General features: G+C 39.3%; 1 protein-coding gene across 1 annotated transcript; it reads right to left on the reverse strand.

Moving 5' to 3' along the window:
• Nucleotides 1-530: 530 nt before the first annotated feature.
• LOC103369939 (kinesin-like protein KIF2A) lies at nucleotides 531-20,833 on the reverse strand. Its single transcript, XM_008298799.1, has 21 exons — nucleotides 20,764-20,833; nucleotides 18,611-18,705; nucleotides 16,616-16,735; nucleotides 15,623-15,677; nucleotides 12,931-13,050; nucleotides 11,465-11,565; nucleotides 11,211-11,306; nucleotides 10,332-10,386; nucleotides 9,048-9,210; nucleotides 8,880-8,970; nucleotides 8,738-8,801; nucleotides 8,561-8,652; nucleotides 7,232-7,374; nucleotides 6,947-7,151; nucleotides 5,916-6,026; nucleotides 5,750-5,817; nucleotides 5,461-5,550; nucleotides 3,862-4,006; nucleotides 3,603-3,704; nucleotides 1,699-1,834; nucleotides 531-1,261 (listed from the first exon to the last, which is right to left on the reverse strand). The coding sequence occupies exons 1-21, from the start codon at nucleotides 20,822-20,824 to the stop codon at nucleotides 1,176-1,178; spliced, it is 2,199 nt and encodes a 732-aa protein (XP_008297021.1). The 5' UTR covers nucleotides 20,825-20,833; the 3' UTR covers nucleotides 531-1,175.
• Nucleotides 20,834-21,899: the final 1,066 nt, after the last annotated feature.

The raw sequence follows: 21,899 nt of genomic DNA on the forward strand, positions 1-21,899 counted from the left end.
AAAGGTGCATTTTGGTAAACTTTCAAGGATCATTATATGTGTGTGGCTGGTCAAGTACTGGTTCATCTTCCAGTCATGATTCCTGCTATGTCCTTTTCTAACAGGTATAAACTTAGAAAATAAAAGTACGGTAAACTAGGATAGGATGCCTGAATGCCAAACTTCCTTCCTGACTGTTCGCTACAGCCAATTTTTATGTCAGACCTTGTATTTGATCATAACAGCTTTACTAATTTTTAATTAATATTGAAATCAAAAGACATGTTTTTAAGGTATGCTGATATAATATTCTGACACTACAAACCCAACCTAAGTTTGTCTTTTTAAAGAATGACAAACAAACTTTCCTACTGCAACAAGAGTCATGCAGAAGGTTTAGTTTTATTTTAAACAAAAAATAACTTTTTAGTGGTTCAGTTTATGATAAATGTTGCAGCTGTATCACTCTGCCTTATAGCTGCATATAAACAAAGTTTTTTTTCCCTCTAAACCTGTTGTTCTGGTCCAGGTGAAATAAAAACACACACAGCAACAAGAAGTAGCCTTTCTTTATTATAGCAAATGAAAAATCAGTTTCAGTAAATGTTGTCTGGAACACTGATCACTGTGCACCGTTTAGCTCAATTAATGTCATGGAGGGTTAGCTTAGTGTTTTAGGCTTTACCTCAGTCAAACCTTTATTACATACAGTATCAACACAGACACACAGTGGCTCATTTTACACACAAACTCGACATGCCCCATTCGAGCTGAAACAAGGGCAAGGACGGGAAGAAAATCCTCCAAATATTGCACAAAATGGCAACAGCTGTTTATAAAATTGGCCAAAGTGAGGAGAAGCTATGATTGACTCTATAAAAATTCATTTACAACAAATAATTATCCACCTCTTTTTTGTTTTTTAATGAAGCACTTGTGACTTTGGACACGTACAGAAACCTTGTAGATACACGTCACAGGAGGATGGAGGAGCGACGACGGTCGACTCTCTGGTTCTACGGATGGATGGACGGATGACGGGAAGCAGCCTGTACAGCAGAGAGGTCGAGGGGAGACCGATGAAGTCAGGAAATCACAGCTGAGTTTCATCAGCTCTTTCATCTGCAGTGACCTCCTCAGCGGCAAGACTTCACCTTTCTGAGGACGAGTCAGAGTTACAGTGAAACATTGTTGGTCTATAGAGCCCGAGGCCTCTTGGGGGTTATTTGTTTGCTCGCTTGTTCCTCTTCCTGGAGAGCACAACGGAAAGACTTGACTTTATCTGAAACAAGAGAGAACATCACACATACATGTTTTATTTGGCTGTTTACCATCTCTAAAAACACAACGTTAGAATCCTCAGTCTGTTACAGATTATTCAATAGTGGGATTTACATGTTGTCTTTTATTTGATGTTGTAGAGTTACAGAAGCTTGTGGGTTCAGTTTAAGTCTGACTGTGTTTTGCCTCAAACTCAGGCTTTTGGTCAGACTATCACTGAGAAGGTAAACTAGTTTTTACAGACCGATCTGATCTGATCTGTGGTTTGGTTCTCTTGTTTCTGTACAAAACAGGTAAAGACTGAAACAATAAATGAAAGTAAAAAACAGTAAATCACACATTAACTTGGTGCTGCTGTGGTCAGCCAGGTAAGCCTTGTGCTGTGTTTTTGTGTTTAATGAAATTGTCTGAAGGGGCCTCAACACTAGTCATTCATACCTCTCAGCTCAGTGAGGATGTCGATCTTCTGATCCAGGATTTGTTCTAGTTGAGTTGCATATGATTCAACATCGTAGTCGACTTCCTCCGTCATTTCCAAAAGCACCTTCTCGTCTTCCAGCCAGCGGATCGACTCCTGCAAAGAACAGGCTGAAGGTTAATGCTTTGTACTTCACAACCTGGCGACAGATTTGAAAGGAATGTTATCTCTAGAACATCACTTCAGCTACCCCATTTATCAGCTGAAACTGAACTAACTGTGTGTGATGAGCTGTCGTAATATTTAATCAAAATCGCTCTTCTACATGACTAAAAAGAAACCATTGCCCTATATTTAGTGTTTTGGGTGAACTGCAGGCTGTGTTTGCACAGAGCAGAGAGGAGACGAGTGTGGAACCAAAGAAACTAAAACACACTAGATTAATAAAATACATGCAGCATGGTTCATAAAAATTATACAGAGAGGTACGTTGTTGGTAGATACATGCAGCAGGGTGAAATATCTTGCATCATGCGTTCATCCAGCTTTCATGTACAGTGCAGTGTTAAGAACAGTGAGTTTGTCGAGGTTGTAAAACTGTTACAATATAACATATACTATGCAGCGCTAACAGTTTTTCCAGTATAAGTAAACACACCTGTGGGAAGAAACTTGTTGCACACACTGATTACATTTTTTCTTTAATGTAGAACAAATAATCCAAGATATCTAACTTCTGTTTATTTAGTTTTTATGATTCATGACACTATGACTATGTTACACTGCATGGAAGACATCTCTGAGCTCTCTGTACATCTAACCGAGGTTGTGTTGTTTCAAATAGAGGTCCAGGACTCTATATTGCAGTGAGAAGTGAGTCCACACTGAGGAAAAGGTGACAATAGCAACACCCAGAAACTACTTGGAGCTCAGATTATTGACACATCACAGTTTCAGTGTCATACTGCCCCACAAAGGCTACACTCAGTAACTACATAACCGGTTGAGCTTTAACCTCCAACTGACTTTCTGGCACAACTAAAGTCAAGTGAGAGCTAGCTGCTAGGATTTGCTGAAACTAAAGCTAAGTTTAGTTATTGGGTTCCCTCATCCTCCTAGTTTGTTATTATATTAAAAATATCACATTTGGGTTACTCAGTTTTATTCCACAAAATTAAATGAAACAGCAACTAAATCAGTTCATGATGGAGAAGAATAAAACAGCTCAACTCCTGCTAAAGTTAGCTAGCGTAACAGATCTCAGCAGCATTTTATTTTTTTGATTATAGTGAATTATATGTGACTGCGTGATCAGGCAGCTTTAAATCACACATTATAATGTATTTCATTTAGATTAGGTAAAATAATGCCAGTAATAAAATATAGTAGTAAAGTAAAAACAACGATCAACTGAAAGCATTACAGCTTCAGCTAATACATCTAAAGTCAGAGTCAGAGCCATGTCAAGTGAGAACGGTGCTGACTAACGTTAAACGTAAAGATGACTGATTCCCCCCACAGCTTTTCATGTGTAAATGTCAAACATCAGTTCTGTTCAAGTGACATGCTGGTTTGATATTCCACACTTGAGCTGAACAATTTGAGGAATATATATAATTAGGATTTTTTTCCACAGATATTGTGATTTCATTTGCGATATCATTCAGTCCTACTTCAGTTCAATATTTCCTGTCTACTAGATTTAAAACTTGTGATGGAGCATGACCATATGAGATACAGTTCAATAGTGACAGTGACACCAGAAGGGCGGCATGAATCTGTGAAACCACTGACACGACATTTTAAACTCTGGCTTAGACGTGCTGCAAAATGTGCATCCTGAATCGCTAATTGCATGTTTCAGATTGCAAATCAATTTAATGTCCAGCCTCACTCCAGGGTTTGTGTTTGAGGACATCTGTACCTGGAATACAGCCCTGTGGTCCTCCAGGACCTGCTCCTCCATCTCCACCAGCTGAGAGACGGCTTCATGGAAAGTGAAGAGCTGCGGGGAAACCTCCTCCTCCTGAAACAAACCAACAACAGACCTGTTTATGAACTGAAAACTGCTTTTGACACTTTACAGTGAAACTACGCACATTTTACTGATAGAAATTTCTTTGACATCATTTCCAAGCAGTAAAACTAAAGTACTAACACCCAGAGTTGCTTCAGTCTCTTACATTCTGTTCACAGAGCAGCTTCAGGTCGTCTCTCTGCGGAGAGCTGCCGACTCCCCACTGAGCCTCCAGCACCTCCAGCTGGGTGATGTGTCCTCCCTGACGGCTCTCCATGGCTGCTGCAGGGTCCACTGTGAGCTCCTTCACCCTGACAACACATCACAGCTGCTCGTAAAACAACAATCTGATGACTGCGACTGCTGCCGAGGTGAGCAACAACAAAGTGTATGTGATGTAAATACGCAGGCATGCTGCTGGAGACATGCCGCTCAGCATGCCACGGAGGAACCGAGAACACAGAAACATGAAGGTGATGGGGAACTTCGCGCAGGTTTTAGGAAATCAAGCCTGCAAAAAAAAATAAAAGCAGACAAATGATAGACACGAAAGCAAAATGAATAAACAGCAGGACAAAAAAATGCAGATGTTCTACTGACTCTGGGATGAAGTGATGGAACAAAGTGGGCCAGGATGCACTCAGATGATTATTAGACACCTTTACTTTGACATATTAGTTTTTTCTTTATTGTTTTTGTCAACAAATCCTATGAAAAGAACAAAACCAACCAACAGTGTGCTTTAATCCAGCTGTTTTTAACAACATTTTTTATTTGTGCATGTAACGACTACGATGGATTAGAAGCTGTGGTGCATTAAAGGTGGTGTAACAATGAAAACAAAACATCCAAACTAAGGAGACAAAAGATTACTGTGGATGAACATATGAAGACTAATTTTTTCTCATTGAATAGATAAAACATAAACGTCACGTTTTCTAAATCATGTCATTTAATGAATTGACTCAACCAGTAGAAAACCTGACGTCTGTATCTTCAACAAAGTAGTTCCTCCTAGAAGTGTTTAGCAAACGTTACTTAAACAGGATGAAATAGTGAATGAGTTGGAGAACATTTACATACTGATGATGGAGAAATCAGACATATTAAGCAATACTTCTAAGTGGGACACATTTATTGATGGTTTTAATCTTTTCATAGGATGTGTTCACAAAAACAAAAGAGAATTCTAGAAAGTTGTAGTTGATCTGAAGTCAAAATAAAATGATTTGAGGTGACAGGAAGCAACAGGAAGTGGTTGGTAACGGGTAAAAACAAGGCAGATGCTGCACAGATTCAGCTCAAAGTAGTCACTGAGTGATTTTACAATCAGGGTGAACTGATGCCAGACTGGAGGTGGCTTCATGTGCGGTTTGACGGGTCGCCACACCTGATTCACTCCAGAACGAATCAATGATGTGGATGTCAGATATGTCTGTGGACAGCTGGCATGTCAGAAATGTAATTTAGCTGTTAGTGTGTAGTTTGAGCAATTCCACGATTCGATTTCCCAGAATTCAGCATGAAGTTAACTCAAGTACAGAAGCAAACCACATCAAACATGGTGCAGATCAGAGAGCATGCTGTGTGGACAGAAGTTTGGTTAATCGCTGTGACCGGTCAACTGAAGCGGAACACGGAGATCGCAGGATTAATGGTCGATTAAAACGAGCATGACGAATAAGATTATTAAAACGCACAGCGTCTGCCCCGCTTCATTTGTGAGATGTCAGATAGCAATAAAATGGTGAATATGTGATCGTACTCATAAGTAGGAGAGAGCTCAGAGCGACCTCCTCCACCCCCGCTCTGGGAGAAAGGAATGTCTGAGGGACTGATCCCAAACTCCTTTACTCTGGAAAAACATGGCAGGAGAGAAACAGACATGACCAAGAGGAGCAGAGGATCACTGTTTTTACAATAATATGCATTAATGCAAGACAAACATGGGCACACACGTAACCAAGCAAACTTGGAACTAAAAAACTGAAAAAAGTCAATCAAAAATTTCTAATGCTGGACAGCTCGGACTTTTTCAGGAGAATGAGTTTTACCTGTTGGCGTATCTCAGTGTGTTCAGGGTGTTTTCACAAGACGCCATCCCAGGAGAGATGGTCGCAATCTAAGGGAGGAATCATCAGCCAGTTGTTCAGCAGAAGTGTTCATTATGATCACAGGCTTCCGTCCACAGTGATACATGCAGTGCTGGTGTGTTCCTACCATGCATGTTCTGGAGTTTTCTCCGATGAATGAGTCCCTCAGCACCTGGGTTAGCTTGCTGGCTCTAAACGGAGTGTGTGGTTTGTTTCTGCCCAGGGCTCGAATACACTCCTGCAGAAATACACAACACACACACACAGGAGGAAAGGATCAAAGATCATCTGATAATCAGCTAATGTCACACTTTACTAAATCATTTATAAAGGAAACATAGACAATATTTATCAGCACAGGATTTGCTGTTTCATGTCACAAAATAAAACATGTGGGTAGTCTGAGTTTAGGATTGTTATTAACACCCCAGTTTCCATCAGACAATGGAAAAAAGATGCATTTAAAAAAACAAGAACATGGTTCTGATGAACACAGCTGCTTCAGCTGTAGGTAATATCAAAATGACCCCACCTCAGTTTGAGCTGCCTCCTTCTGCCACCACCAAACACTGACTGAATGTTTTTAGCTTTTTAAATAGATTATTATTATTACTACCCGTTACACATCTCAACTCATTTACATTACAAATAATGTCAGTTTGCTCTGACAAATAATTTGCACATAAATGCACAATGTGACTATATCACTTTTATGATATATCATATACATGCTATATAATTTTAGAAAACGTTGGATTCACTACAACTATTTGTCTTTTACCAGTGTTTACGGACTTTTTAAAATCTTTCATCCTTTCTTTAAAAAGAACGTCAGTGTTGTCAGTGTTTAATGTTATGTATCATTCCAAATCCTTTGTATATAAAACCCTACTTGCCAATAAAACTGATTCAGTGTTTTCCTTAAAAATGTTTTTTTTTTTTAAATATGGAGGCTTTAGCCGCCCATAGTCAGATCAGGGGAGGTAAAGGAGGTAACTGCTGACTTTATAATGTGTCTGCATGTACATAGTTTAAATGAAGTATTGACACAGTGAGACACAAGTATTGCAGCAGCTGGTCCATAGTGACCATTTTTAAGTTCTAAATCCATGACAGCCACAGCAGTGGAGCAACAACACAGAAGCACTGAGGGGAGACCTTGAGTGCCAGCAGGCTCTTGTTAATCTCGGCTCCCTCGAGGCGGGTCTGCCGGTCAGCGCTCGATGTGTCTGCCCCTCTCTCATTCCCCGCCAGGTCGATGAGGGAGAACTTTCCGTGCATCTTCCCTCGCCGACGCAGGATGATCTGGAACACGGCGTGACTCCGAGAAGAGTGAGCGTTTGCCGACGTCTGACCGGACGTCCTGCAGGAGACAACACGCTCGTTCAGCTGCACTCAAACTGCTCCTGGTTATTTTTACCGATGCTCTCCTCCCGTGTTTACCTGCAGCTGTTTCCCACTTCGATGAGTTTGAGGACGTCCTCCGTACACTTCACCTCCCTCTCCTGCAGCCCCACCACCTGCACCTGCTGCTTCCCGTCCTCCAGGACCCGCAGCTTGGCTTTACGGTTTAACAGGTCAAACACCTTCAAATGCGAATGAACACAACTGGAATCAGTTACTGACTCACAGCAGGAAAAAACACATCCAACTTTGTGAAAACATTTATTACCCAATGAGGACACACTTTACTTTTATCAGTAGTATATAAATGTTGAATAAACATCAGTGTAGACTATAATATCTTGAATTTTTTAGGTCTTTATGTGTAGTAATAGTCAAAAGTTTTGATACACCTGCTCGTGAAATGCCTTTTCATTAATCTTACTCTAAAACTGTGAACAAAGTAAGTTTTAGATTATTCAGTCACCTTATTTTGCTTTGCACATTCTAGCTTTTCATGGCTGTTTCATTTTTAAAAATACATTTTCACTACATTCCTTGTCTCCTATTTTATAGTTTTGGTGTCTCTTCAGTTTTGTTCTTCACTGTATCAAAAACTAAAAATAAAGAAACTAACAGTTATATTAATTATTGATTACATGCTGCTGTATATTTCCCCAATAAATCAAATGGTCTGTAAAATGTCAGACATCTATAGTTATCTCCTTCAGGCCAACATTATCTCTAAATGTTGTTGTTTTTGGTTTTTTTTTTCAACCAACACTACTGAGGTCTGTATTACGAAGCAGGATTGTGTTTAGGGAGGTAACTTCAGGCTACAGCTATGGCTCACTTCTTACCAGGGCTGCAACTGAAGACTATATTTGTCATCGATTAATCTGTTGCTTATTTTCTCAAGGAATTTTTAACATAACCTTAACAAATCCTGCTTTTTGTCACATAAAACTGGAATCCAAACTTGTACTCAAGTTACTTAAAAATCAAGCAGCATCTACCTGCAACATCTCTTTGCAGGGAAGTATTAATGTCTAAACTGGTCATTTTTCTGTCATTAGAATATATTTTAAAACTCTGAAAGGGAAAAATCTGAATAAGAAGAAGCAGAAACTGAAGAAAAACTCCAAATCTGTGCAGTTTGTTTCTTTCTTCTTAATGTATCCATGAACCCTTGGATGTATTTTGGGACGAGTAAAAGGACTTTTTGGTGTTTTTACTTTAAATATTACCTAAATGTTTAAATTGATTATCAAAACAGTTGCTGATATGTTTCATTTAACTAAAAATCTCACATGTGCCTCTAAAATATTTATTTACTGCTTATTATTGAAAGATAAATGAGATTATTATAAGACGTGTTAAGACACTTGCCTTCCCGCTGTAAATCTCAAAAAAAGTGGCAAAAACTTGCAGATCCAGTTTCTTGTAATTTGGCTTCTTCAACATGAGGAAAACGTCTCTGGCTGCAGGGAGAGAAAACAGACGCTCAGCTGAATTCAGTCAAACAGAGTCAGATGCAGTGAAGATGGTGATAAAGGAGAAACTGACCAGACAGTGCATAGATCCCTTTAGAGCAGTCCTGGTTCTTTCCTGAAAAGTCTCCTCCCATCGTCTAAAAGGAGACAAACGTTACAACATGACAAGTGACACTGAAACCTAACTGTCCTCAGGTCAGAGTCAAAGCACTCACATGTGTTTTCCCACTTCCAGTTTGTCCATATGCAAAGCAGGTCGCCATCCCCCGCTCAAAGATGGTCTCGACCAGCGGCTGTGCGGTGAACCTGCAGCAGAGGAGGGTTTATTAGCAGCAGGAACTCAGTGGGAAGAGCTGCAGCGTAGAAAATAAAACCCTGTGTACCTGTAAACCATTTCATTGGTGGAGTTCTCGTCGAAGGCATAGTCAAATCGGAAAGTTTGGTTCTCCAGGTAGCGTGTCAGGTCGACTTTCTGCTTGGGCTCGTGGACCATCACCACGTCCTTACTGGGGATGGTGATCACATCCAGGTCCTTCACTGACAACTCTGGAGAGACAAAGAGATATTCTGCTCATGAGCAAACACACAGCGTGCGACAAGCAAAATGAACAAAGCTGCAACTGAAGATTATTTAGACTATTAATAAAAATGCAGATTATTTTCTTGATTAACCTTCTAAACTGTCACTCGCCAGCAAGTTTGAATATGTTATCTATTAAAAAACTGTGTCATGACACCATTTATCAGAGAAAACAACCGTAAAAAAAAAAGACAAAACTGAAAACAAAGAATTCTGAACTCTGAGATGCAACTGAGAAGCCATTTATGACTCGGCTCACGTGACAAAAAGTCAGACTATTTGGCTGAACAGCAGGCGGCGTTTCCACACAGCAGATAGGAGCATATGGAAGCAAATTAAAAATGTAAAATGGTACAATATCTAAAGCCTGTGAAACCAGTATTGGTGCCACCTGTGAGCAAATGTTGTGCATGTTGATTCAAAGTTTTCTCAATCTTGTAAATTAAATAATCAAAGACATTTTATTTATCTTTTTTATAATTTATGCCACTGTAAATGTGTCATACCACACGGATGATATTTCTGAGTCCTTTCTACATTAGTCATGGTTGTGGTGTTTCCACAGAGGTGCAGGATTTTATATTGCAGTGAGACATGAGCCACAGTGAATTGATCAACAGTTCATTTCCTGTTGATCAACTGACCAAAGTGACTAACTGACTAGTTCTTGCAGCGCAAAGACATAACACAAGGAAAACTTTAGCAGAGGCATGACTGCATATACAAAAATTCAATGGCAAGACATAACTGTCTGCACATTGTTCAGTCACAGTACGACTTCATCTTCCAAATATTTTACCTTCATGAAAAACTTACACAAATCCAGAGACTTTGTGAAGCTGTGGGGAAAAAATGGATCCACGGAGTCTAAAGAACTTATATATGTGTATTTTTACCAATAAAAGTTAGTTGTTAGAGGTGAATTTATATGCTACACTCATCCTTATATCCCTCTTACTAACCACCTTTCATAAACATCTGTCAGCACTGGAGAGGAACTAAGTCTGTCTGCTGGAGTACTGAACCTAAACACTGGTGATTCCTGGAGCAGCACAATGAAGAACCTGCTGAAAACAGCTGATCTCACCTTTTTTATTGAGGGGGCGTGCACGAACACACACACATATCCGGTGCTCCTCAATCTGAAATGTCAGAGTGCATAGATCAATACATCAATAGATCAATAGATCAATACATGTATGTAGGGTTTGTATGTTTGTACTGACTACATGTGCTTCAGTGCTCAGGTCAAGTTCTACCTGTATGTTTGCATCAGAAGTGATAGAAACAAAAAGTTAAGACAAAAGACAGTTTGGTTTGTGTTTTTCTCCTTTTTGTCTACACTTCCTTCTCTTCCTCCTCCTACTTTATCTCCTTTATTCCTCCTCTCCTCCCCTGCCACATTTGCTTCTCTGTTTGTTCTCCATTCCTCTCTATTATTTCCTCCCTTCCTTGTCTCCTTCTCATCCCCTTCTCTTTCTCTACCTCCTCCTTTGATTCTTTAACGCACATTTCCTTCCTTTACTTGTCCTCTGTCTCCTTTTTTCTTTCTTCATGCCCTCCTCTCCTCTTCCATTCTTTGTCTCCTTCTTTATCTCCCCCTTTCTTTATTTCCTCCTTGCTTCCTCTCCTTCGCTTCACTGCTCTTTTCCTTCTTTATCTCTTCATTTTTTTTCATTTTTCATCTCCTCCTTTCTCCTTCTCTACCTCCTCCTGTCCTTGTCCATCTCTTTTGTTCATCCTAGCCTTCTTTCTTTGTCTCATTTTCTAACTCCTCTTCATTCTTACTCCTCTCTTTCTCTAACACATCCTGTCTTGCTCTCATTCTCTATCTCTTTTCCTTCTTTATCTCTTCCTCCCTCATTTTTTTCATATTTCATCCATCTCCTTCTCATCCAGCTCCTCCTGTGCTTTCACCTTTAACTGTTTCTGTACTCTCAGTGTGTATCGGCAGCTCTAAACTCACCAGATCATTGGTGGTTAACGGTCTGTAGTCCAGACTGGCTCTGAAGTCTCTGATCATACACATAATCTCATAATTTGGTAAATTGACGTCCACCTCCTGCAGTGGGACAGAAAGCAAAAGTGATGATGTTTTATAACCAAAGACTAAAACCTGTCAGGAGAAATGCCTCAAAGAATGGCCACTTTATTGCTATATAAAGTCAGAATAATTACATATAAATGTGTGTGTATCATATGTACATGTTTTGTCCTCACCTGTGCCCTTTTCTCTCGGAGTTCTTGCTGCTGAAGACGCCTCTTCTCTCGTTTCTCCTGCAGTTTCTCCACCTCCTTCACACAGTTGGATTTCCTCCGGGCTGGAAAAGAAGAACAGTAAAGATCGAAATAATCAACAGCAACAGACAAAACATTAAAAGGTAAGACTGGAGTCCACTTCTGATCCACTGTTTAAAAAACATTTCTCTTTTAACTGTCTTTTTTTTTAACCATTCTATTGTTATTTTACAGAAAGAAGAGACAAAACTACGAATAACATCCACATTAACAATCTGTATATTTACAAATGTTAATTTAACTTTTGACAATGTTTGACGATAATTAAAGTCTGTTGAAAATATAATAACTTTACAGATATTTTGCATCATTTTCACCAGTTTTTAAACATTACAGTATTCCATGGTTCTTTTTAACACATACACTTGCTGCCAGGTTTTCACTCTTGCTTTCACAGGATTTTTTTTTTTTACAGTGTACATTAAGTACATATTTCTGATGATATTTACTGACTTTAAGTGCATGACTTTTCTGAGTATTTTTATCCTGTAGAATTACTTTAACTTCAGTAAAGTATCTAAATACTTCCTTCACACACTTTGAATATATATTTATTAAACAATAACTTCATTCATGTATACGTCACAGAATCATGGTTCATCACGATAGTTTTATATATACTATACAGTAAACAAATGAAAATGTGATTCATAAAACTCCTTCAATGTTGCATTTTCTGGTTCAAACAATAAGTGTAGCAAATTTCATGTTGATTTATGGAAGTACTGAGGTTTACTATGCACACATTGTGCACGAAGTTGAAAATATATGAGTAGTAATAAGATGTTTTAATTAATAGCAAAGCATCAGTAGAGTACCAATAAACTTGTAATTTTACATATTTATAATTTAGAAGTTTCTAATGATTCTGACAGTTGGATTACATAACATCTGGTTTTGTTTTGGTAAATGAGCAGCTTGTTTCACATGTAAATAAACTGAAGATGCTGGTGTCCAAACAGCAGGGGGCGCCGCAGAAAGATAATTAGAATCAATTCATTGTTATTCTTGGTCTTTTGATTTGATTAATTGATAGTTAAACATAGATAAACAACAGATTTTTGCATTTAAATTACTCTGAAGAGTCAAGCGTTGCATTTGAAAACTTGATTCTATTTCCAGATTTATGGTAATTCAAGCAGCCACAGAGGAAAACTAAAACAAGTGCTGTAGTATGAAGCCAGAGCCAGTGAAAGAGCCTTTGACGCCCTCAAACACAGCTGTGTGGATGCATGACATCACTCTATCTGGCTGCTGCAGCGTACCCTCCACCACAGAACAACAGCAGAGATGCTGGAAACTTAATCCAAGTGCGTCTGCGAATACAAAACAGAGCCAAGTGGACATGAATCACCTCTGACATGAAGTACCCAGACAGAGTGTGTTACCGTTCTGCTGCTGCATCAGCGCCTGGTTCAGGGCAGGCTGGGGAGCGATGGCAGGCGGAGGCGGCTCTGCAGCTTGGCTGTGCTGGCTGGGACGGGCCCGAGTGGTTCCCACTGCTGCAGCTGAGAAGCACACAGTCCTTTATAATCACTCATTTGTAGGTCAACCCAAAGTGCCAACACAAAACAAACTATTATACGAATCAGTTTCTGTGCAAACTGTTCACACAGACACTGAGCCTCAAGTAACAACATCCTGTTTGCATATCGTGACTCACTTCTTTATTTCTGTGAGCTCTACCTGTGGGATTGTTCCACGTTGGGTCGACCAAACTGTCATCACTGCACAGAATAAACCACACATATAATCCAGATAGACAGAGTTGTGAAGTGAAAGGAGCTGCCTTTTCTGTTTCAATCAAGTCAAAATTAAATAAGGTTTATTTATATAGAACATTCAAATACTAGGGGTCGCCCACTGTTGTTGTTTCAGGGCTGATACAGATTATTATTCCTCATGGAGAAATACACCATGTTGTGTTTCAATCTGTCTTTTAAATTGAGGATTTTATCACTTGCTTAATTTTGCTGCCTTGTAAAGCACTCTATAACCTGGATTTTGAAGAATACTCTAAAGCTATTATCTATACACCGCTTAATCCTCACTAGGGTCGCAGGGGGCTGGAGCCTATCCCAGCTGACTTAGGGCGAAGACAGGGGACACCCTGGACAGGTCACCAGTCTATCACAGGGCTACACTTAGAGACAGACAACCAAGCACACTCACATTCACACCTACGGACAATTTAGAATCATCAATTAACCTCAACATGTTTTTGGACTGTGGGAAGAAGCTGGAGAACCCGGAGAGAACCCACACTGCACGGGGACAACATGCAAACTCCACGCAGAAAGATCCCAGGTGTCCTCACCGGGACGTGAACCAGCGACCTTCTTGCTGCGAGGCAACAGTACTAACCACCGAACCACCTTGCAGCCCAGATAACGATTATTATTATTATTATTATAATTCTAGTCACTACTATTATTAGAAAGAGTTGGCTGCATCAGAGCCAAAGTAGTGTATTTCTAAATTCATTGATTTAATTATGAAACATTTAAAAAATAGAACACTGATAGTCTGAAAAATGTTAAATTGTGATTCCGATAATTAGCCAGTCAACCCATATTGAATACCACCAAAGTGCTGCAGATTTTCCTGGCAACAGCAACAAAAATATGTGCAAAAATGACAAAGTCAGAAAAGATGAAACACAAATGTAAAAAAAATAAAAAAGCAAGACAGAACTAACAACTTGTCAAGTCCGTTTCCAAAAACAGTTGTGTTCAAGATCTAATAGGTCTTAAAACAGTCTCCTAATGTTACTGAACACAGAAATGTACTTTTGTTTAGCCACCAGGTTAATTATCTAAATTTCTAAGAAATCATGCTTTTTCATTTTGTCAAGGTGAACGGGTCTAAATACAACAAGACTCATGGCCCTCACTGATGCTCATGTAACAAAGCCAGTCTGCTGCTGGAAACAAACAAAACTGACCCAGAATTCAGAAGTGAACAGACTTAAGCTGTAGATCGTAGCATGCAGAGTAATCTTTGGCTCCATTAGTGGTTCTTATATCAGAACTTAAGCTCAGTGATTGGAGGTCTCAAATCACAGATGTACACAAGTTTCCATCTTGGACTTCATCAGAGAACCAGATGTTTTGTAGCACATCTGTTAATCATTTGGATTAATTATTGAACCAGTGGATATACTGATCCAAGTGACTGAAAAGTCAAGCTTTTTAGCTTTGCATCATGACTTGATGTCAAAAGTCACCCTCCCTACTAATGTCCAAATGGTGTTTTTTATATTCCAGAAGACACATCATGTCCAAAATGTCAGTCAACACTATGAGTGAGTATTTCTACCTTCAAACTGCAGTGCACTGATAACATTCAGACTTCCAAAGTTTCCTACAAACCAAACCTGGGTGACTAATCCTGTCAGCTAGGCTGGAACTTTCCATATCATTCTACTCCTTCACAGTCTGTTTCTGGTTCAAACATGTTTGGCTGAATTACGCCAATATTACATTAGCATTGTGTAGTGTAGCGTAGTTCTACAGTGTTTGAGCACAGCTGTAGGTGAGCTGGTGTGCTCAAGATGCAGTGAGTGGGGAGTGGAGGGTGCAGAGACAGACATGGACTTCATTATAAGACAGAAAGGATGATGGTTTTCATGGAAAAAAATGTAACTTTCATACACAGAGATGAGTTTCGGGGGATTTAATTACTGGTCACAGAGTGACTTTCAGAATTAGAAATGTCAAAACAAGACTTTGCATAAGGCCTCCAATAAAAGCTTGAAAACACCCTGGTCCATAATGCTGACATACACTATTCCACCTAATAAACCTTTTACACAAGTGGCTCTTACATGAGGCTCAGTGAGATGTAAGAAATAAGATCTACAGTCGTCTCTGCCTCTGAAGCCTTCAGTCGCTCTGCTCCACATAAACATACATTTCTATGCCCAAAAAGATCTGAGGAGGGCACCCACTGTGCTCAAGTAGTAAATAAAAACACATTTGAAAGCTGTATATCAGCAGGAAAGCACAGTGATTGAAGCAACACATGGAGTAAGTTCCCTCAGACTCAGTTAGTGGGTCAGTAGGTTGAAATCAAACATACCTCTGTTCTCCCGTGGAGCATTTTCAGCTTTGGGTATCGCTGTAATCCGTCTGGTCTGAAAGACAATAACAGTCAAGAGACGAACAGATGCTGTTTACGAATTCTCCAGGATTTGAGGCAGTTTGCACAAATTTTCTCAACTGATCTCAACATAAGACTAAGATTTTTATAGTTATGTAGCAAAAAAGTGTTTGTGTAAACCACCAACAAGTAAGTCTTCAACAACAAGGGGTAAAAAATAAAAAATTGTTTCACACAGATTAAAAAAGTTTTCTGTTGTTAACAATCATTTACAAGTAGTTTGCAACTTTTATCATAAAAATAATAATCTGTAATAATTTAAAACCCCACGTGAATAATTTGTCTTTTAGAATTCATCCTAATAACTTTTACAAATCTGACAGATGTTTTAAATTGAACAGAACTGTTTTTGTTACACAAGGAAGGTATCTAATAAAAGTGTTCAGACGATTAGTAGATTAATGGATTAGTCAACTGATTATTTTATTAAATAAAAATAAATAAATAAATGAATGATTCTAAACAATTACTGGCTTCCAGCTCCTGCAATGTTAGGATTTGCTGTTTTTCTCAGATTTTTTTAAAAACCTAAATTCAGCAATTTTGTATTTTGGACTGTTGGTCAGACAAAACAAAGTCTACATATGTCAGTTTTTCACTAATTGACAAAATTTTATTCACAAAAATGTTGAATCAGGGAAATAATCACTCATGACAATGGTCATTCCCTGTCCTTTCAGGAACTGGCTGCCAATAATTCTTGATTCTGATCAGCTGTTTACAGTTCTAAGTTAAAGTACCTGTGTTTGACCGTATTTAAAGACTTTTCCCTTTGAAAATAAAAGCAAAAATGTCTCAACAACTTTGAAAAACAAATGCAGTGTATTTTCCTCATATCATGAATAATAACCTATAAACAGGTCATGTATGAGAAACAGGGCTGATCTGTGATAGCTGCTGGTGGGAGCACACCTTGGGGACTTTACTGGTTTTGGCGACACTGGAGGGAGGAAGAGGAGCTTCAGGACTCTGTGGTATCTCCTCATCAGGAGCAACATCTGGATTCAGAGCAAAGATGCTCTCCAGGTCGATCTGAGGCAGAAACAAGATGGAGGTAATGCTATTATTAATATTATGACCTTTATTTAATCAGGTCATCTCAGCTGACAGAGATCAAGGGAGCCTGAGTGTAGAGAGCTGAAGTAAAACCAGAGCATCAAGGATCTGATCCAAAATTAACAAAACATCATTCAAAACCTCCATAACATTTAGTACGTTAACAACCAAACATGCATATTATGCAAGTTGCTCCTGAGGGCAGGAGAGCACCTTGGGTTGCAGCTCTGCTGCCACTAGTGTGTGACTGAATAGGTGAATGAGAAATACATTGTAAAGTGCTTTGCACAGCCTAGCTAAGGTTAAAAGGTGCTGTGTAAGTGCAGAATATTTACCATTTATATCTACTATTAAACACTATCTTTGGTTCAGATATGTCTGCAATAACAGTGGGACACAGAGGAGGAGGCATCATGGACTACTACTAGACAGGTGGAAATAAAAAGCTGACTAAAGACTGTGCAGAGTTCCAGAAACTAGCCAGAACGTGATGCCATGACTTCAGCTCGCTATAGCAGCGAACCATTCAGTGCACGTCATGGAACCTTATACAAAATATGTGCAGTAGTCAACAGCGAGAAACAGATATCTTTTTGATCCTCTTTGAATTGTGCCACATAGTGATGTTGGTCAGTTTGAAAGATTACTTTCTGAGAAAAGAAAGTCACAGTTTGTCTTCAAACTAGACCCTGATCAATCCTGGATTTTTAGGCCTGATGCTGACACTGATCATTAGGGAGTAAAAATCTCAATATTGATAAGTCAGCTGATATTATTTTATGCATACACAAACACAAGTTAGATTTAATTTGAGAAGTAAAAATGACGATAGATAGCTAGATAGCTAGATAGATAGATAGATAGATAGATAGATAGATAGATAGATAGATTTGCTTCATTCTCGTAGCTGTAGCTCTCAGCCTGGCCAGACTTAATTTTCACCTCTTTTAATACCTTTATCCTCAATTTCCATGCCAAGGTGATGGCTAGAGATAAAAGATTTGGAGGCATGACTTTGTAAAACCATTGACTTGGCAGTTTAAACTTTGTAGGTGAGACCTACTGCATAATGTATATCCTAAACTGCAACCTTTGCGATTTGCTAATTAAATTACTCCTAACTGCAGTTTTGATTTGTAATCAATTACTTGTCCAGCACCAGTGACAACTTTGTTGGTGATGTATAAGTGTGAGCTTAACAGTTCATCAACAACAAAAAAAGTAGTATTTGACTGTCTTTATGACTTATAAAATTGCATTTTAAATTGACAAACACAGCTGATGACACAGTCTTCTGCTATCAGCTACTGTAGATATTTTTCTAAGATAATATCCCATATGACACACTCAAAGGGGGGGATTTTACCTCAGACACAACAAAACACAGCAAATCAAAAACAGCTAACCAACATCGTCTAAGAATGTTTGAATTATCTAGACTGAATGTGTGCTGATAGTATTTTTGTTTAAATGGTACAAACTAGTGAAAGTTCTTATTTTTTGGAGGTTTGGTATATACTTTAATTTGAAATTTAATAGGGGAAGTCATAATCAGAGGCAGCTAAACATTTATAGACATGTATAAATGATAGTGTGTCTTCTTATTGCTGGCCTACTTTTGAATATTTTAATTAACTGCAGCAGCATGAATAAAACTACAGACAAGTACTTGAAAAGAACTGTGTTTTGCTGAGGCACGAACTGCCTTCTACAAACTTTCTAACAGAGATTCATAAGATAATTTGTCAAACTTGCACGATGAACACACACTACACTGAAATCACTGCCTTCCAGGACATCATGACACAAGCTGGTGTCAGAAAGTGCAGCAGAGAACAGCAGCAGCTTCACCTCTTTCCCTTTGGTGTCCCCATTCTCGATCCACTCCACTGTCACACTCTCGTTGTCCTCGTGCAGTGATGTGACCATCGCCTGGTGTATTCGTCCTGCAGAGAGCATGCAAAGAGAAGCTGGGCTGCTCAGTGCTGCATGGGGCAGTGAAGGCAATGCCTACAGCATGTATGTGCTACTTGAACTTTAAATCAGGGGCGAACGTTAACACAAGCAATGAGCCGTGAAACTAGCACGCAGTATCTCTGACTGTGCAGATTTTTCACTGCAAGAGATAAGCTGGTGTCAGTGTCTGCTGTTTATCATTTTTAGCGTCTACAGATTCAATTTAAACACTTTGATAAGGAAACTGAGATGGTCATGGCTGGAACTGCATCAAATAAGCAATTACTTGACGACTATTAAATAATCACTGTCACTATCAAAATAATTTGGATAATCAATTATGGATTTTAATACTTTTAGGACGAAAAAAATCTAAATGCTCTGATTCCAGCCTTCTAAATTTTAATATTTTTAGTTTTATGCCCTTCTCTATCACAGTAAAATGAACATCTATGGGTTGTAAACTGAATAAGACATCTGCTATCTTGGGCTTTGGAAAAGGCTGATTGACATTTTCCACTACTTTCTTACATTACATAGCCCAAAGAGCGAATCAGTTTATCAGGAAAGTAATAAGTGATGAAAATAACTGTTTGTTATATCAGTCAGAAAAATTGTCATTTGTTCAGCGCTGCACTTGGCCATATTGTGATTTTCATAAGATTTTGATGAATAATTCATTCCTAGTTTGTACTTTATTCTACTTGCCATTCTGACCTTAGGTATTAGAACTCTACTGGTGTAACTTCTCTCTACTCTGTGTTAAAACTGCAGTGACTAAGTGACTATTTTGATCACCAATTAAGTGGTTTGAGTATTTTTTTTAAAGAAAAGTATTTTTTCTCTGTTTCTAGATTCTTAAAAGTGAATATTTTCTGGTTTCTCTTTTTCTCTGTGATGGCACACTGATTATCTTTGGACTGTGGACAAGGGCTCCAACTAATGACTATTTTAATTGTTGCTGAATCTGTCAATCTTCTCAAGTATCAATTAGCTGTTTAATCAAAAACATGTCAGAAAACTGTGGAGAATGTCTACCAGTGTTTCCTAAAACGCAATATAATGGCCTCAAAAGTCTTGTTTGACCAAAACCCAAATACTGAGTTTACTGTCACAGACGAGGAAAGAAATCAGAAAATACTAATATTTAAGAAGCTGCACTCAGAGAATGTTTTTTTCTCAAGAAATCACTCAAAATGATTAATCAATGATCAAAATAGTTAGCAATTAATTTAATAGGTATTGATTAACCGTTGCAGCTCTATTGTAGACAAACCAGACATTTGTCATTCTGGGCCTCCCTGATCAATATTTTTCACCATTTTCTGACATTTTATAGAGCAAACAACTAATCGGATAATGAGAGAATAATCGACAATGAGAGCCGTGATGATCCTGCTGATGGGTGTGGCTGATCACACATCATCATTAGACCTCTCTGTCATTCATTCACTGTGTGCTGCTCGACCTGAGCAGCTGCGTTCACCGGCTGTTAATTGGATTCTTTGTTGTCAATCAATAATTAAAATACACATTTTTACAGCCACAAAAAGCAGCAGATATAAGACACAGGCTTTCCCAGTGTCAGTGAGAGGGGAGAGGCCCCGTGCAGCCGTCCCTCACATTCACAGGCCACTGCTTGATGATGCAGTGCAGCTGCTGCAGGCTCCCCGTCCTCCACCGTGCACCTTTCAGCCATGACGCGGAGCCGCGGAGCGACGAGGGCAGGTGTCACTATTCACAGACGGACCGCCGCACAGGTGGACGGACCCGCCCGCCCCGCTGCCCGGCAGTCCGGCCGGCCCGCCGGCGTGTGTCTACATGACTGACCGACGACAGCAGCGTGTCACAGCGCCACATTTCTGTCGGTTTTAGGGCTCCAGGGGTTGATGCTGCTGGTTTTTACATCGACATGCCGGTGAAAGGCGGCGGACACGGTGATGTAGCCGCGGCTAGCTAGCAGGAACACCCGCTGCGGTGAGTTAGCTGCTCTCCTCCGGACCAGCCCGATGGAGAGCGCTATGTGTGAGCGGAGCTAGCTTACGTACCGTCGCTCCGTTTGATCTCCACGTAAATGCCCACGAAGATCTTCCCGAAAATCCCGGCCATCGCTCCCCGTGTGTCGTTTATCGCTCGGTCCGGTCCAAGTTGTGCTGCGGCGGAGACTGAGGTCACTAACGGTCAGTCATAGGAGAGGCAGGAGGAGAGGAGGCAGTGCGCATGCGCAGAAGCTGTCTCCCACTACTGTACAGTTTAAAGAGCATCTCCTGTCAAATGTAGTGTTTTAATTAGGATTCATCACCGAAATACTGTCAGTGGTGGGAAGAAACACAAGTACATTTATCTGATTGTACTTAATTATGAGATACGTTACTTTAGTATTTCTATTTTACACTTTAAAATAGTATAAATTTAACTTTTTTTTACAAAGTGCTTCACAGCGCAAAACCTTAAAGTCAGTTTTTACCTGTTAGTTCAAATGTACTACTGAAACCTTTACTGCATTCAAGTGATAGGAAGAAAGTTCCTTAATTTGACTTCATTTCTGAGATACTTTACCTGAGTATTTCCATTATATGTCAGTATGAAATAATTGCATTTTTAAAATCTCACAAAGAGTTTCACACAGGGCAGAAAATTCTTGTCAGATTTTACCTGTTAGTAGTGACGTTCGATACCACCGATTTCCTTTCCAATCCGATACTGAGTAAAACACAGGCTGATATTGGCGATACCGGTCCGATACCGATACTTGTGTGCAAACACACCTAATGTGTCTGGTACATCTACAAAAAAAGTGTATTTCAAATCATAGCTTCATAATTATACAAGACATAAGAAAAAAATCATTTATTTGTTTATTTTAAACAAGGAAATGTATTGAAGTATATTGAGGTAGCGGCCCCATTTACATTATAGCCAAGCTAATACAACAATAGAAAACCCAGACAGAGGGCATATATAATAAATGCCACAATAATTGCACAAGTTTGTCAGTACCTTTTAAAATATTCATTTAACAGTGTAAGCAAATTTTAAATAATCATAGGTATGTTTTATAGAGGGGCTGCAGGGTGGCGCAGTTGGTTAGCACTGTTGCTTCGCAGCAAGAAGGTTGCCAGTTCGCGTCCCGGTGGGGGCACTGGAATCTTTCTGTGTGGAGTTTGCATCTTCTCCCCAAGCG

Source organism: Stegastes partitus, unplaced genomic scaffold, assembly GCF_000690725.1.
Source record: "Stegastes partitus isolate 25-593 unplaced genomic scaffold, Stegastes_partitus-1.0.2 Scaffold1351, whole genome shotgun sequence".
Classification (NCBI taxonomy): domain Eukaryota; kingdom Metazoa; phylum Chordata; class Actinopteri; family Pomacentridae; genus Stegastes; species Stegastes partitus.